Genomic DNA, 12,606 nt, shown 5'->3' with positions numbered 1-12,606 from the left:
ACCTCAAAGTTTTCCATGTCTGAAGCACTGTGCAGATAGTCACTTCTCTGATACGCATCAATTTTAGACCACACTTCTGCTTTGACACTGCATGTATGGGACGCCGAAGCTCTAATCCAGCTAAGGCTGAACATTGGCTTTCGCAGAGAAGAGCTACTGGTACTGACCCAGTGAGTAATTTTGCAGCCTCTGCAATCATCACTTGCAGATTCTAAATACAGTGAGGCACAACCGCAACAGTGAAGCTACTGTAAGGGAAGACAAATAATACACATCGGTGTGCAGTAATTCCAGTTTTAAATTCAAAGAAATATTTACACTTAATTCATCATGAATTCAACTCCAGCACTAGATGCACAAAATCTTTCTGTAGCATTTTCTATCTCTGTGTACTAACCAACGATCTCTGCGGGAGTCATTTTATGTTCCGATATGTGTTGACTTTGAATTATCATTCCAGATCCTTTATTCAAGTTGGCCAACTTACTAGTTTACAAATTTCAGCAATCACTAAAATATTTTCTTGTGAAATGTCGTTACTTCTTTGCAAAGAAGTAAAGACTATCAAAACGAGTTTACAGTGATCATTACTTCACTTTGTACTCAAATCCATTCCTTGATCATTGATCTGACAAATAGTAATTCATTTGTCTCAGGTATTGGAGGACCAAATACCTTTATTTCATTAAAGGACCGAATAAAGTACCCCATCCAGTTAATAAGCGAAAAGTCAAACAGTGTACACTTACATAATTCATCCATCTGATGACTGGCGCTGGGCAGGACGCCCTATCAAATACATTTGTTTTTCTTCGATTATCATGAAACCATGAACTGCAGAATTGGCATGATTACAAAGGAAGAAGAATTCAAGATATAATTCGTACTACAAGCTACAGGACTTTCCATGATCACTACTGAATGTCACCATCGCCACAACGAAACAATTTCCAGACATCTATCAAGCTCACAAGCTCCCATGTGAGTGCACTTTGAAATATCGTTACCAACCTCCCACAGATACCCAGCACAATAATATTGCGGTTCTCACCAGTGTAAGTGACGTCAGTCGGTCGTGCCTATGTGCGGCATATGGGCAGCAGAATGACCACCAAAACTTGATCTTGTTTCTCTTGGGCCGAGCGGTGTGGCCGAGTGGTTCTAGGTGCTTCAGTCTGGAACTGCGAGACCGCTAAGGTCGCAGGTTCGAACCCTTCCTCGGGCATGGATGTGTTTGATGTCGTTAGGTTGGTAAGGTGTAAGTAGTTCTAAGTTCTAGGGGACAGATGACCTCAGATGTTAAGTCCCATATTGCTCGGAGCCATTTTGTTCTGTCTTGGCAGGTCGTTCTGTCACTGCCATCTGTACATGAGCTGCAGCAGAAGTACACTGCAGTAGTTGGCAAGGATGTGAGACGACTGGTTCGTACAACATATTTCAGAGTTCGAGCTACGTTATCAGTTAATTCCTTGGACCTACTTGAACGAATTGAATTAAAACTTTCCAGCCCTTTCCAATTCGTAACAGCATTTCCAGTAAATGAGCTCGGCATATGTAATACCGGTGGAATTTCTTAAGCCAAAACTTCTCCTTCAGCCACGCTGTGATAGAATACAGATCTCTGCGTTGACTCTACCCATAGGAGAAATTTCAGTCATTGTTACGAACTGTGGCTGTACTAACGTACAACGATGGACAGAATGCTCGGTCATATAGGACAAGAAGGAAGAATAGGTCACAAAGTTGGTAGTTGACATCGAAACCTGACACTGAACGAGATTTCGTAATTCTTACAACAGTGCCCTTGCATTCGGGAGAAGTAGGATTAACATGCCAGACCGTCTACGAAGATTTACGTTTCTCGTAGCTACCACGAGTAGATCGGACGCCCAGATGGAGGACATAGTAATAGGCATCGCTGGCGTAGAAACTCAATTGAAAAAGCTGAAGAAAGTAATACAAACATCACCTCGATTTCAAGGGTTCAGGAACCTGGACAGAAAATAGGAATAGAGATCAACATAAACATCATTTCTGCCCTTTTTATTGCTCATGAAAACCACACATTGCACGTTGCACCAGAATACTGTGAAACCTTCAGAGGTGGTGGCTGTACACACCGGTACCTCTGATACCCAGTAGCATGTCCTCTTGCATTCATGCAAGCCTGTATTCGTCGTGGCAAACTATTTGCAAGTTTGTCAAGGCACTGATGGTCCAGATTGTCCCACTCCTCAACTGCTATTCAGCGTAGATCCCTCAAAGTGGTTGGTGGAACATGTCATCCATAAACAGCCATCTATTCTAAGCATGTTCGATAGGGTTCATGTGTGAAGAACATGCTGGCCACTCTAGTCGAGCGATGTCGTTATCCTTAAGGAATCCATTCACAAGATGTGCATTATAGGGGTGCGAATGGACGTCCATGAAGACGAATGCCTCAACAATATGCTGCCGATATGGTTGCACAATCGACCGTTGCGGCGCCTTCCATCACCACCAGCGGCGTACGTAGGGCCCACATAATCCCACCCCAAAACAGCAGGGAACCTCCACCTTACTGCACTCGCTGGACAGTGTGTCTAAGGTGCTCAGTCTGACCGGATTCTCTCCAAACACGTCTCCTACGATTCTCTGATTGAAGGCATACGCGAAACTCATCGGTGAAGAGAACGTAATGCCAATCCTGAGCGTTCCATTCGGCATGTTGTTAGGCCCATCTGTACCGCGCTGCATGGTATCTTGATTGAAAAAACGGACCTCGTCATGGACGTCGAGAGTGAAGTTGCGCATCATGCAGCAAATTGCGTAGAGTTTTAGTCGTAACACGAGGTCCTGTGGCTGCACGAAAGGCATTATTCAACACGGTGGCGATGGTGCCAAGGTTCCAACGAGCCATAATCCTTAGGTGGCGGTCGTCCACAGCAGTAGTAGCCATTGGGACGGCCTGAGAGGGGCATGTCATCGACAGTTCCTGTCTCTTTGTATCTCCTCCATTGCCGAAAAACATCACTTTGGTTCACGCCTGGACACTTCCCTTGTTGAGAGCCCTTCCTGGCACTATCGAACCTCTGTACTGACCGTCTAGGAATGGTTGAACTGCAGTCGACACTAGCCGTGTACCTCCTTCATTGTGGAATGAATCGAACTGATCGGCTGTCGGACCCCCTCCGTGTAATAGGCGCAGCTCGTGTATGGTTGTTTACATTTTTGGGTTGTGTTGCGTGACATTACTGAACAGTCAAAGGGACTGTATCTGTGGTACAACATCCTCAGACAACGTCCGTCTTCAGGAGTTCAGGGAACCGGGATGTTGTAAGACTTTTTTGATGTGTGTTTATGAATGTTTCGCATTTGCGAATAAGGCCAACCCTCAGCCGTATAATGGAATGGCTACAACGAAAATCTGTGCCAGACCGGGATTCGAACCCGGAGTTGCCACTTACCTCGAGCTGTCGCCTTGCCTTTAGACTATCCGAGCACGACTCACGGCCAGTCCCAAGCTTCCATATGCCGTCAACCGTTTGTCTACAACCGGAACCCGTGGATGCACTATGTGTATTCCGCGGTAAAGGAGATATTTTAAGTGAATGTCCTTGCCCGCTTTCGGCGGGTAAATACGATACTGCAGAGCCTGTGTTGTTCATAAGTACGATGCAAAGTTCCTTCGGAAAAGCATGTATACATCGTATCTAAAACAAGCAAGTCGCCAGGTCATACGGCTCTGAGCACTACGCGACTTAACTTCTGAGGTCATCAGTCGCCTAGAACTTAGAACTAATTAAACCTAACTAACCTAAGGACATGACACACATCCATGACCGAGGCAGGACTAGAACCTGCGACCGTAGCGGTCGCTCGGTTCCAGACTGTAGAGCCTAGAACCGCACGGCCACTCCGGACGGCGTCGCCAGGTCAGGATGGAGCCCTAATTCGGTATTACTAACAGTAGTGTACGTCATTGGCCCCTTACTCAGCTTGCATTTATCGAATATCACTAGCGCAGGGCAAAATACCAAGACTGGAAACAAGTTCGGGTGAATCCTGTAAATAGCAAGTTCAAAATAACGGACCAGCAAATCTGCAGGTAAATATCCACGACATAAGTTTGCTGCAGAGGTTTTGAACTTATTCTCCGTTCAAATTCCTTGAGAAGGAAATGCTTCTGTGAAAAATCAGGACGGTTCTAGAAAGCCACCCTAGATTGAAACTCAGCTTGCCCTTTCCTCACACGACATTTGCGAACTATGAATCAGTGGGAACAGACAGATTCCACATATGTCCACACATTTGACACGATGCCCCGCTGCAGATTGTTAACAAATGTACGAGCGCACAAAATAGGTTCCCAGTTGTGAGTGGCTCCAAGATTTCTTAAGTAATAGGAACCATTAGGTTGTCATCGACGGCGACTGTTTATCACAGACAAGGTGGTCGACAGGAGTATCGTACTGCTCTTATTTTCCGTCTACATAAATGATGTGACAATGAAGATGATACTGTGATGTGCGGGAGGAGGTCGTCGTTGAGTGACTGTAGAAGGATACTAGATGACTTAAACAAAATTTCTTTCATAAATGTTTAGCCAATCTATGCAACTACATGAAGAAGAGATTGTTTTTTGCCATACGCGTTTCGCTTCTTTTATTTATGAAGCATCTTCAGTGGCGATTTGCAGTGTTGTTAGCCCATATATGTGGTCCTGCAGAAGCGTTCATTCGTTTCCCGTCCTCCAGCGGGATGATTTACGGCTTTTTTTCACTCACAATATGACACATCACTCGCACTTTTCGTGTTGTAATCAACATGTGTGTGTTTAACTGTATGTGTAAACACACATATGTTGATCATAAAATGAAAAGTGCAAGTGATGTGTCATAATAAATGTCGGTGAAAAAACGACGGAAATCGGCCAGCTGGAGCATGGATCTCGAATGAATAAATCTCTAAGACCGCACATATGGACGAACAATGCTGTAAATCGTCACTGAAGATGCTTCATAAATGTTGTTGTTGTTGTTGTTGTGGTCTTCAGTCCTGAGACTGGTTTGATGCAGCTCTCCATGCTACTCTATCGTGTGCAAGCTTCTTCATCTCCCAGTACTTACTGCAACCTACATCCTTCTGAATCTGCTTAGTGTATTCATCTCTTGGTCTCCCTCGAAGATTTTTACCCTCCACGCTGCCCTCCAATGCTAAATTTGTGATCCCTTGATGCCTCAGAACATGTCCTACCAACCGGTCCCTTCTTTTTGTCAAGTTGTGCACAAACTCCTCTTCTCCCCAATTCTGTTCAATATCTCCTCATTAGTTATGTGATCTACCCATCTAATCTTCAGCATTCTTCTGTAGCATCACATTTCGAAAGCTTCTATTCTCTTCTTGTCCAAACTAGTTATCGTCCATGTTTCACTTCCATAGAAGGCTACACTCCATACAAATACTTTCTGAAACGACTTCCTGACATTTAAATCTATACTCGAAGTTAACAAATTTCTCTTCTTCAGAAACTATTTCCTTGCCATTGCCAGTCTACATGTTATATCCTCTCTACTTCGACCATCATCAGTTACTTTACTCCCTAAATAACAAAACTCCTTTACTACTTTAAATGTCTCATTTCCTAATCTAATTCCCTCAGCATCACCCGATTTAATTTGACTGCATTCCATTATCCTCGTTTTGCTTTCGTTGATGTTCATCTTATATACTCCTTTCAAGACACTATCCATTCCGTTCAACTGCTCTTCCAAGTCCTTTGCTGTCTCTGACAGAATTAAAATGTCATCGGCGAACCTCTAAGTTTTTATTTCTTCTCCATGAATTTTAATACCTACTCCGAATTTTTCTTTTGTTTCCTTTACTGCTTGTTCAACATACAGATTGAATAACATCGGGGAGAGGCTACAACCCTGTCTCACTCCCTTCCAAACCAGTGTTTCCCTTTCATGTCCCTCGACTCTTATAACTGCCATCTGGTTTCTGTACAAATTGTAAATAGCCTTACGCTCTCTGTATTTTACCCCTGCCACTTTCAGAATTTGAAAGAGAGTATTCCAGTTAACATCGTCAAAAGCTTTCTCTACGTCTACAAAAGCTATAAACGTAGGTTTGCCTTTTCTTAATGTTTCTTCTAAGATAAGTCGTAAGGTTAGTATTGCCTCACGTGTTCCAACATTTCTACGGAATCCAAACTGATCTTCCCCGAGGTCCGCTTCATAAATAAAAGAAGCTAAACGAGTATGGAAAAAAGCAAACCGTCCTTCATGAATTTTGAAGCACCTAAGGAACGATGGAAAACGAAAAAATTACAAAATTTCTTGTCGGTGTGATGAATGGCAGCTAGCTCTAAAAGTAGACAAATGTAAGATTATGCAGATGAGTAGGAAAAACAGTGCCCTATCTAAATTCACAGCTGTATCATACTCCAAAAGCCACGTAACAGTGTGTGTGGTAGAGGGTACTTCTGGTACTAAAAATTGATCTCCTCTTCCCTGTCCCACACCTGAATTGGGCGTGTGAAGAACGGTAGACGGTAATCCTCTGTATTAGTTCCAGTTTATCAATTTTCTCATCTTGGTCAGCTTGTATACTAGCAGTGAGGAAAAATAATATGCTTTGCGGCTTTTCCCCAAAAGTGCTCGCTCGAAATTTCAATAGTAAACCTCTCTGAGTCACAATATCTCTTTTGTAACTTGTGCTAGTGCAGTTTCTTGAGTATCTCTGTAACTCTCTCGCGCCGAAGAAAAACTAACCTGTGACGAGAAATAAATATTCCTAAAGTTGGAATACAGCATTAGTGGTGTGCTGCTTTGACCCAGTCAGGTCGATTAAATATCTAGGCGTGACGTTACAAAGCAGTATCAACTGGAACGAGCACGTAAGGATTGTAGTGGGAAAGGCGAATCGTCAACTTCGGTTCATTGCGAGAGTTTTAGGAAACATATAGAATAGTAGGACTCATTCTTGAGTACTGCTCGAGTGTTTGGGAACCTCATCGGGTCGGATTATAGGAAGCAATTCAGAGACGGAGTGTTAGACTTGTTACCCCTAGGTTCTATAAACACCTTTAGTTTGACTGAGCTACAACATTATCAGTAGACTGTAATCTACATATTTCCAATTTCATTTGCTTTCTTTATCTAAAAATCGTTCGATACAAAATGTTGTGGTTGGCAGGAGAGCCAACCCGTACCTAAAGGAGGCCGAAATGTACGCGTTTTAGCTCACGCCGGCTGGCGTGAGGTCTAGAACATGACAAGGGAATTAGAATTGAGAAAAACGGACGTAGCTGGTGGAATACTTAACTTTAATCCATTAATGGAGAACGTCGCTCTTTATGGTACATGATTCACAATATCAATAGTACGGATACTGGCGCATTGCTAGGTCGTAGCAAATAACGTAGCTGAAGGCTATGCTAACTATCGTCTCGGCAAACGAGAGCGTTGAAGTCAGTGAACCATCGCTAGCAAAGTTGGCTGTACAACTGGGCGAGTGCTAGGAAGTCTCTCTAGACCTGCCGTGTGGCGACACTCGGTCTGTAATCATTGATAGGGGCGAGACGCGGTTCCGACGTATACTAACGGACCACCAACGATTTAAAGGCTACCACCTAGCAAGTGTGTTGTCTGGCGGTGACACCACACAAAATGTTTTACTTCCGGTGTTTTATCTCCGAATTTCGTCCACAGGTTGTAGAAAAACTTCCACTTCCAGTTACAATTATGACTGGTAACGGAACTTTTTCTACAACCTATAAAGGAACAGTCACGGTTTTCAACAGCATCCACTATAGATCAAATTCATTCTACTTTCGTCAGTTTGCTTATCATATTTCACATCAATAAGTGTATTGCCGAAAACAGAACTGTCAAACGAAGGAATACCTCAAGAATGTGCAAGAAACCTTCGTTTTCTGATTGACATAAAATGACGTATGCAAAATAGTCATTTTTTCTAACGAACTTTTTTTTGATCTACAAAGCAAGGCAAGTCGTAAAAATGTTTCATTATGGGCCACTGATGAAATTTTAGCTCAATGAAACGAAGTGCAGTTCTTGACAAAATATGCATTTTTTGTATTTGGAGGGATGGATTTAAAGTACCTTCAGTAATTTCAGACAAGAGCTTCTCTTGAAAGAGACGGCAAAGTGGAGGAAATGAAACAACACTATGGCAAGTGCCAATAAAGTGATGCAGGTATTATTACCATCCTGTATTACCAATAACTGTGTTCCGTCCATTATTTTACCATTATTTTACAGATATTGCGAACTGATGAACTATACAAAGATTAAGAAGATCCTATATCTAGCATGTGTAAGCTTCACGATTCTCAAGCCTAAGATTCTGAATCAGATGTAAATGTCTGGAATGTTCGGAAACCCATTTTTGACGCATTTTGCGCGCTTTTTGTTGAGAAATACATAAGTACATAGCGTACAAATCGCAGACGATTGCCAGAATTTTCTTCCTACTACAGTACATAGTAACTTCCTGCAGACGATAAAAACAAATTGCTAGAAATTCAGTACAATTAAAGTAACGTCTAAAAAGACCTCAGCGTACAAAGTGCTTTTGGCGAGGCACAGTCACAGCTATTGAAATCCGTATCCCGTGGCCTCTAGCTGCAGTCCTGGATTCGTGGATAAATCACGAAAATCCATCGATTTACGCAACATATCAAGGGCTCGGTCCCGGCATATCTGAAAGAGGAGATCCAGCAAGCGGGCACTGTAAGTTAGTGGAATCGGTTGGTCGGATCCGCCACAAATATTCGCAATTTAAGAACCTTCAACATCGCAGCGCGTCAGAAATCGTTGGCTAATATATTAAAAAAACTTGTGGGTTTTATTGTTCTGAAGAAGGTGTAGTCATCTACGCCGAAACCTAGGTTAACACTAGGTGCTTTTTTCGCAATCGAGGCGGGTTTCTAGTTTTTTAATATAATATCCGCGATGTGGTACCTCGCAGAAATACAACCATCTGGGGTCAGCTATTTAAGTTTCAGAAGTAGTATAGATGAAATAATTTGCAATCATCGAATCTTGATTGTTTTTCTCATATTTGTCCGATTGTGCAGCTTTACCGCTATGACAAGATGTTCCTCGACTTAGCATCGTGCAGGGCGTAATCCACGCATCGTCCGACATGCACTCTACAGTGGTTTACAGAGTCTTTATGCAGATGTAGAAGTATTTGCGGTGCTTGCCACGCACAGTAGTGCATTCGAGGCGAGGCACTCACCTGGCTACGCATGGGCTCCGTGTTGACCTGGCACATGTAGATGCCCGAGTCCTCCTGGTGGACGTTGTTGATGTGCAGCTTCCACGTGTTGTGGCCGTTGTGGGTGACGGTGAGGCGCGGGTTGTGCGCCACGAGGTGCGTGTGAATCGCGAGGATCGCCTTGGAGTCGGACTTGATCCACGCCACCTGCGTCAGCGCAGCAGTCACAGCTCACAGCCCAGCGCTCAGCGTTACGCAATGGCATTGGGAACCGGGAGCGGGGCTTAGACGCTCACCTTGTACTTGCCCAGGTGGTTGACGACGCACGTGAAAGTGACGTCACGGCCCTGCGTAGCCGTGAGGTTCTCCAGCGGCGCCAGGAACTCCGGCATGGGCTCGTCGGGCTGCAACACCACCTCGCCTGCAACAGACGTTTATCCTCCTGTCAACTTCACGTAGCATTGCAACTCCACGATTTGCAGGTTGAGATAGCGAGAGGAGGTAGGGTTGAGGAAATGTGGGGGTAAGACAACTGCAAGAGGACCTTCCGGACATAACGGGAAAAGAAGGTAACTCATAGCTAGCAAATTTCTTCACTAAATACATTTTCTGTTGCATGGTCATACTGCCGTTCCTGTTAGCTGCACACGGAAACAGCTATAGCGTGCTGAAAATAATATTATTTTGTTTCGTAACTTTTGACTCTAGGACTGGGTTAACACGGTTAGCTGTCGACAGCAGAAACAGAAAAGATATCAGTGGTATTCTCGTATTAATAAACCATTGCAAGGCGTCTTACTGATTTAATTTATTGACAATAAATCGTAATCTGACATTACCTCTGCCTATAACTGACCATAAAAGGTCGTTACACACCACATCTAATTATCGGAACCTGAATTTCCACCGAGATATATTATACTTTCATCTCTGCATTTCGGTCATTTGGAGAGTAAATCCATGTTTCCAAGATTTGATCAAAATAATTGAATCAAATCAGATATTTATGATAAAGATTATATCTATTTTCTGGCCTCGGTGCATATTGAACCGCTTTTCCCCTCCTTCTCTCGCATCACCACTTGAACCGCTTGGCGTCGTGCCTTCTTGTCTTCCGGCTTGCACGTCTAAGGGAAGGAGCGAGGGAGAACGGCACTTAGAGCTTCGGTAAGCGTGACTATTCAGTTAGTATCATGGTGTGCATTTGTATTTTTTATTCAATGTTCTTTTTTCTTCTAATGAAAGTCAGGTCACTCTCACCAAAATTCCGACAGGTATGTAGTGTACTGGCATTGAAAGTTCAAAAGACTGGTTTTACGTTAAGAAAATCGAACAACGTTGAATATGTCGAACTGCAATTTATTAATCCTTCTGAAATAAAACTACAGTTACTTTACATCCACTCATCTTAAATAGTGTGATTTCCTATACAACTGTGATTGTGCTGAATGATTCATTCATAGTAGCAACGGAATCAGTAAGCTACTCCGTACTGCCGATTATTTCAAAATTCAATATCTTAATACTTAGCACGGGTGAGTCTTTAAATCTCCGCTAGTTATTTACGCGCCACACTATTGTCTATCACGTGACTATTGAAATCTGCATGTTTTCAATTAATTCGGCAGAGTCAATCGCACCTAATGCGTCTGAGCGCGTCCTATACCAAAGTGTAATTTGTGTTCTCTCCGTGACTTTAAATTACTCTCGTCGACGTTATCACGCAAGAGAACTGGATTAATGTACCAATTACACAATGTAGCACTTTCTCCTAGAAATAATACGGACAAATAACCAAGACGAATTATTGATTCACGCACACGTCTTCGTCCAACAAAACAGAACAAAGCAAAAGCGCTCTCTCCTCTGTCCCCGGCACTTACATCTCACCTTCCTCTGACGTGGAAATCGGAAACACATCAATAAAGATATCTACTCAATTCAAAGCCAGACAAATGACAAAATAAATATTCTACTGTAAATAGAATTATATCCAGAAATTAAATCACCACGTTGCAAAAATTAAATCCGACATCGTCCACTTTCCAAGCAAGAGCCAATTTGATGTTTTGGTGCTTATTTCGAGTGCAATTAAACTCTTTCTTGAAATTCTTGTTACACGGAGAAACTGAAACTTTTATTGATTAGGGAACGGGACGCTCAGTCACATTATAATATATTGCAATAACTGGTGTGGTAACACCTCTTGTTGATGTTTATATAACACAAATCACGTCAAAAGCGCAATACATGAGTAATTTTTCTACTTTTGTGGCAGTCTGTACTTCATAATGATCTCAAGTGCCCTACGTCGGCTAAGTAGACGTTGTTAGAAGTCATTATATGTTTTTTGTCACTAATTTAAATCTAGAAACGGTCCTGTTGTTAATCGATGCTGCCCCGTACACGTTGTAGGGGAAAGTAATTAAAATATTTATCGTAACCTAAGGCACGTTACATCTTTAGCCCATGCAGTACATGGCGTAGCTGAAACAGTAGGTCTAACATCTGACAATATGAATTCTCTGGTAGTCTCCAAAAACGAGTTAGTGAAACGCCCAAAATACAAAGGTTTTATAACTCCAATATCTTTAATTAATTCATATGTTGAATTTTTTCTTACTTAAGATATTCTCTAAAGCACTTGTCCGAGATGCCACATTTAGAGATACATAGTCAGATTTAGCTTTGCCATTACAACATATCCTATCCAGAGGGGGGACCTGCATATTGAAGCCATCTTCTACTGTAATAAATTTGACAACAATAAGTCACTAGGAGGAAGTAAATTCCGGAAAATTTGTTGATGATAACACTTGTGTGCTTTATCAACAGAAAAGCTTTAAATTATTATACCCTAATCGTGTTTATTCTGGGTTTGGGTCGTAGATGCTGTTGAGGACACTGATGCAGCTTGTATTAAGTAAATGGAAGTGACATTCAAGAAAACAGACATGAAGCAAGAGCTAATTTACACTAAATCAAATTCTGTGGTTGTGTTTGCGATAACAATGAAGTTGCAAGCGGTCGTGTAGAAGATGCCAACAGGCGCCGAGACCACCGTGCAATACACCTGTGCCAGGCGGGCTGCAGCAAGCACTGCCCCTGTGAGTCAATGATTGTACAGAGCAGCGAGATATGATGAAATTCGCAGTCCGCTCGGCAGAGGCCTTCTCGTACGAGAGCAGGTGAAGCGCAGAACAGTGACAGGGGTCACTCCTTTTGCGGAACCTGTCACGTGCTGTCAGTCGAACGCAGGTATCCCTCCGCCATGCGAGTATTTAGGAATACACTGGCCCCGGCCCAGGCAGTTACGTTGCATTCAGTCAACTGATGCCCTCTGCTTCGGGCCAGTACCGTTTCCGTCTGTACACCACC

General features: G+C 42.9%; 1 protein-coding gene across 1 annotated transcript in view; it reads right to left on the bottom strand.

The window, feature by feature from the left end:
- LOC126266677 (lachesin-like) overlaps positions 1 to 12,606 on the bottom strand; it is an 890,041-nt gene that overhangs the window by 168,017 nt on the left and 709,418 nt on the right. The window contains exons 3-4 of the mRNA XM_049971099.1: positions 9,525 to 9,649; positions 9,250 to 9,435 (exon numbers count right to left, since the gene is read on the bottom strand). Coding sequence (XP_049827056.1) covers positions 9,250 to 9,435; positions 9,525 to 9,649 — 311 coding nt within the window. The remainder of the gene's footprint in view (positions 1 to 9,249; positions 9,436 to 9,524; positions 9,650 to 12,606) is intronic.

The sequence above is a fragment of the Schistocerca gregaria genome, chromosome 4 (genome assembly GCF_023897955.1).
Source record: "Schistocerca gregaria isolate iqSchGreg1 chromosome 4, iqSchGreg1.2, whole genome shotgun sequence".
NCBI classification, from domain to species: Eukaryota; Metazoa; Arthropoda; class Insecta; order Orthoptera; family Acrididae; genus Schistocerca; species Schistocerca gregaria.
This window is presented reverse-complemented; position numbering and strand designations above follow the sequence as displayed.